Here is a 6,053-nt window from a genome sequence, read left to right as displayed (position 1 = left end):
CATGATCAAATTTACGTAGACCGAAAATAAATCTGATACAGAAATTTTGCAGCCTCTCAAGGATGTCTAGCTGGTTCTATGATATTACTACTATGATAAAGTTTACATGTAGATAATGCACGTCAGTTATAAATAGCGACTAAAAAGCTATACAATTTTACTCTATGTACATTTAGTTTTTCCTTTAAACTAAAGGCAACATATTATGAAGTTTAGCAAATGTTACAAATTATTTTGTGTTTTGGAAATAATCTTTCATTATACGGTGAATAACATTTAGATTTCTGTTAAACAATCAGTGTCATATTTTCATTCAATTCTTTATTAATGTTTTTATTTTCGATAGAAAAATAATGTTGCTGAATTCTCTACACGGTATACAAACGATAATAAAACTGACTTAATATAACAATTTTTTATTTTCACAAAAAAATACTTTTCTTTTATAATAGAAAGATTTGTAAGTTAACACTAAAGTTTGATATCATATTATCACATAGCCAATTGCTTCCATCCATTTCATAACTCGATACTGTAAACTAATGCAATGTTCATTAGACAATATACCCCAGCGCTATGACGTAATTCTCATGATAGCATTATCAGCATTGTCTATTGTTACATAATACACATAAAACTACACCCAGATGTTATGTTAGTCCAAACTGTCATTATCAAAATACCCACTAATGAACTTGAACAGGGCAATAGGCTTTGTTATGTAATCAGTGACATGATTAATCTAATTCAATACATGTCGAATATGTGTCGAAAACATAAGCCCTCATATCTAATGAAATGGACAATATTAGATTATTACTGGTATCGACTATCCGTACGAATGCGGTTTTGAGTTACGTTTCAGTTAAATGCAAAGTAGGCAATAAGACGTAGAATTAATTGTGTCCATTTAATTCGTTATAATTGTATTGACTATCAATTTTTAGATTTTTGACTTTTCTATTTTATTTATACATAGAGGAATGTTCGAGCATTCGATATTTTGTATTGACACACTTCTCTGAGCCGCTCAAGTATAATCGTAGAATTAAAATGTTCCTTATAAACCAAAAGACATATAAATGTCTACAAAAAACAAAGAAATTTGTTGTGGTAATTTTAAATAACAAATAAGTATACGACAATTTGATAACATAATTATCAAATATATGCATTTTTATTCAATATCTTAACATTTTTAAGACGCCTACAAAACTAAGTATACAATATTCCTTAATTTAAAAATTTACACTAGTCTCATTTCCATCATATTTCTGTAATTGTACTTAACAGTTGATATTAATGTTATCATATATAATGCTTCAATTCTTATCAATTCTCATTTTACTGGATGAACCGATTTTTATGATTTTTTTTTTATTTGAAAGCTGGTGACTGCCATATGGTTCCATTTAAATTTGGTTCGGCATTTTGACGATTTGAGGGCGGTTCTGCTTTTTGTTAAAAATAATTATATAGATATATTTTTCATCTTTAGTTCAAAGAAAAACCTACTATTATATATAATCACATACCTACATACAAATTTTACAAGAAAGCTGTCCAAACGAAGAAGTATAAATTATTAAATTTAACTAATACTCAGAAAAAAGAAACGTGACCAAAAATGTCATGTTTTGTTTATCAAGTTTAAAACTGAAAACAAAACATGTTCTAAAAATACACCTTCTCGTTTAAACGTCATACAATTAAAAGAAAAGCACGTTTTGCACAATCATGCTATTTTAGGAACAACGGTGTTGACACTTTTGTGAAACTTCTTGATAACTCCACCATTTATTAGAGTTTCATATACGCTGGTGGAAAATTTGTATTCCCCCTCAAAGCGTGTTCAGTGCAAAGGAAACAGTTGTCACGGGATCACGATCTATTAGCAATCACGTGTTAAACAGAAGGTTCGAGATAAAACATCTTTGTGAAACACGTGTCAAGAATCACGCGATACGTGCGAGTAAGTCACAGACACAAAAGAGTCTAATATATACGTTGCACTTACGCTCCAACACCATATAGAGACTTGTGAGGCTTCATTCATGCATGTTCAAAGTCCAAAGCTATAACGCATTCTGAATAAACTTCATAGTTATTGATTAATTCGAGCTTTGTTTAGATGTTGCCTAAACATTTACCTCTTATCCCCATACGAAAATAAACATATAGAAATATGAAAACATACCGATTAAACATAAGTCGCCTTACTTACAAAAACTACTTAGCTATTGAATAAATTTCGGCCGTCATTAATTTTATTAAAAAAGTAAACATATTGAAACATAGTGATTACCTACTCCCAGCTTGGTCTCTTATTCAAATTCCATGATTTCATTTATTTGTGAAATTTATAAATTTCGTTCTCATGAAATTCCTGAATTCTGTTCAATTGTATAAATTTGATTTGAATGAAATAATCATTTCATAATTATTTTTCATTTGCATTAATGATATAAGAAAATATCGATATTTACAGAAAATGCCCTTTAAAATTTTATCAAACAAAATAATAATTGATATTTTAAACTCACATCAAAATCTTAATACCGTTTAAGAAACAGGAAAGTGCATCTATCATTCCGTAAGTTTATTACTTTTATGATAGAAGTTTATAAAACCTTTAAATCACAAGTTACTTAACCTTTAAATATCACTTGGTTACCATTAAACTCGATTTTATTACAGCTACTAATAAAAAATAGAGAATAAATAATATAATATGTTATTGTATAGAAAAATAATAGATAATAATTTACGAGTTAAATATTCTATTCTATTTCTAGCTATTACTACTATTTCTACTATAGCTAAGAAATAGTCTATATCTAGCTGACTTTATGGATATAATTCTAAAAACCATTATATATAACTCATAATTAATGACAATTTTTCTCGGCGTCAAGAGAATTATAAAGATAAAGAAAAAATAATAATACTATGAACAAATTAATTGCCCTGTCCGTTATGCAATAGCAATTTCAATTATTGAAGATATTGCATGTGTTGCAGTATAAGGCGTGGAAACCTTGGAATAAATTTTCACCTAAGTCATTATCAAAACATATGAAACTGGAGAAAAGTTGCGAAATTTGTAAAATATACATACAATTCGCATTAAGTAGGCATTCATATGGGAAAAAATAAAAAAAATACATCTTGAGTACCAATTTTATATATAGAAATTATACCTGGCTGCGACAAGTGTTGATGTACGTGAGAAGATGCATAACCTGCCAAGCTATTATAATACGCATGCGCGAATTTGTCTATAAAAGCACTATGCCCGCCCTACAACCAACAGTTTACGACTTGTTCTTGTGAACGAACCCTTCGCTCTAACTTAACCGTTACATTAACGTATATCGTGAAAGTTTACTAAAACTATACTTTACCGTTTCTACGTTAAATTCGCATTGAATCATCAAAACATATTGTTTTGCAACCCCTGTGTTAAATTTAACGAACTTATGAAAAATAAATTGGAAGGAAACTTGGAAGGCAGTGAGAAGTTTTCCGGAGATTTACCGGTGAAAGTAGTACGCCAACAAATACCGAAAACTCGTCGGGAATCTATGGCTCCAAAAATTGTCGTGTGTCCACCAGTTGAAGAAATGACCGAACCAATTACAGCGCCCCGTGGATCCCGCCTACTGAAAGCTTTGAGCCGGCGGCTCTCACGTCGCACCGAGGAGGATTCCTTGGAAAGTTCAAGCAGCAACGAAAGTATGTCTTACGACGCCGGCCGCAGTGATGATCCCTCATCTTGTTCCACTAGCGATTCCGGCAGCGAAGAATCTGAACGTCGCCGACGACACAGATCAACAGTTTCGCTTAGACGCGTATTTCAACACCTTAACCTATCAAGCCGTTCACAATCATGTTCTCCGACGGAACGTCATCGCCAACCAAAGAAGCAATCTCAGCCAAAACGCATTCTCAGGCCACCAATCACCTACACTTACGTTCGGGGATTATCTGGCCTACCAACCCAAAGAGTTCCCCGACACACAGTGTGCTGTGCATCTATGGGGCTCAACCGATAAAAAGGTTTACCATCGATATGTGGATACAAGACCTAGAATGGAGATCAAGACTGTTTATGTATAGAGATGTAGTCTAAAAGTGCTAGTACGACTTTATCATATCAGTAGAGAGACAGTTTGGGTTTTTAAGAAACCTGTGTAAAGATGTCACCAAGGACCAAGTTTCAGCGAGTACGAATACAAACATTCTGTAAGCTGTACTTACATGAAATCGTCTAATTAAGATAAAATCTATAAGACTGGACCGAAGAGAAATAGCTGCCACAAAGTACAACTTCGCATTTTCACTGTTGGCTCTAATATCAACGCAGGCCATACGTGGCTATAGAGATTGTATAAATACTTTTTATTATCTGCTATTTGACTAAATTTACATAAGGATCGAAATCTGGGCTATAACTATACGTTTGTTAGTCATATGTAAGTCAAGAATAGTGCCTTTCCACATATTGACAATTTTAATGTATACCTTCTAGATAAGGAAAATTATCTTCTAACATGCATTCAGGATAATTTATCTTTTCATAGATTAGAAAAATTTACAGTTTCAATACACCACATGTTTTCATAGTTTATATTGTATTGTTCACATTATTCAGTATTTTCGAAACACTTAGAATACATAATTAAAATATAATGACAGTAATTATATATTGTAACTGCAGGAAATAACCAGGGTGATCGTGATATTGTGAAAATCTGAAATTGATGATTGAAAATGTTGTTGAACATTAGTTTTAGAAATAAGATCTCGTATCGATAATTGCTGATTCACTGCAACATGAATATTAAATACAATTTAAGATGTATGTAGATAGATTAAATATTAACAATTGTAATATAGGATTTTTATTGTATTAATAGGTTTCGTATGAAAATAAAAAATGACAAAGAATATTTTCAATATTTTATTTAAAACCTTTATGCCTTTTCAAATGCAACAAAATAAAAAAATAAAGCTAAGAGAAATAAGGTTTTCAGCATTTACTTCATTTTATAACTATTTCATAAAAAAAATATTTAGTAATATTTGCTTATTAGGCAATGAAACAATTAAATAATGAGGAATTATCATGGACTCTATCTTTAAATCTCTTATCTAACAATCGGTACTATAATTATATTTAATAAGTACATTGTTTTCTAATTGTATATTCCTAAAAATTACCAAAATTATATTATTACTCAAATATATGCAATCTGTAGCCAATTATTTACAATTATGGAAACACCTTACGATTCAATTCTTGCAATTGTTTAACATATAATATGCGTAAGATGCCTAATGATGGCATCAACGTAAAATATTCAAATATATCTTATATAAATGTCTAAACCACAGGTGGAATGATGAAAGAATTGACAACATTTCAAAATATTAAGCTGCTAATTGTATTATTAGTATCAAAACAAAAAATTTATATATTTTTAAATAATTTTTTGAGTTTAAAAATCATCTAATCCTAAAACGTCGTAAGAGCCAAATGGCCTCATATGAACAAAGGACCAAAACTCTTTACAATTAACAATTGTCACTTTAGTAAACAGAGCCTAAGCTATATTAAATAACATTGTAAATCCCAAGTTTATACAAAAATCTATTCTAATCTATATAAAAATCTATTATATTCAATAACAGATTTTTATTATTTTTCCACAACACAATATTGAGATTTAAAAGAAAAACATTTGTTCAACAAAACACAAAAATGAAATTACTCTAAATGTCACAGATGTTAGAAATTTTTTTCGGTCTTGTCAAAATTATACAAAGGCTCATTTTCTTTTTTATAAGTTCGTAGGTTACAATTGCATAATTTTTTTTTTCTTTCCTTGTTAAGGCAAGAAATAAAAACATAATTTATTATAAAGAAAAGAGGAAATGGGTCAATTTCAATAATTTTTGGTTGTGATGAAGCTTTTCGCTAGAAATAACCATTGTACACACTGCAAATAATGACCAATAGACAAGAGACAACCAAATATATATTTTCGTTG

At 30.1% G+C, this 6,053-nt stretch overlaps 1 protein-coding gene across 1 annotated transcript; it reads left to right on the top strand.

Annotated features, from left to right (window-relative positions):
- The first annotated feature begins 3,327 nt into the window (after positions 1-3,327).
- LOC119840843 lies at positions 3,328-4,875 on the top strand. Its single transcript, XM_038367615.1, has one exon. The coding sequence runs from the start codon at positions 3,480-3,482 to the stop codon at positions 4,053-4,055; it is 576 nt and encodes a 191-aa protein (XP_038223543.1). The 5' UTR covers positions 3,328-3,479; the 3' UTR covers positions 4,056-4,875.
- The last annotated feature ends 1,178 nt before the right edge of the window (positions 4,876-6,053 follow it).

Source organism: Zerene cesonia, chromosome 7 (genome assembly GCF_012273895.1).
Source record: "Zerene cesonia ecotype Mississippi chromosome 7, Zerene_cesonia_1.1, whole genome shotgun sequence".
NCBI lineage: Eukaryota > Metazoa > Arthropoda > Insecta > Lepidoptera > Pieridae > Zerene > Zerene cesonia.
This window is presented reverse-complemented; position numbering and strand designations above follow the sequence as displayed.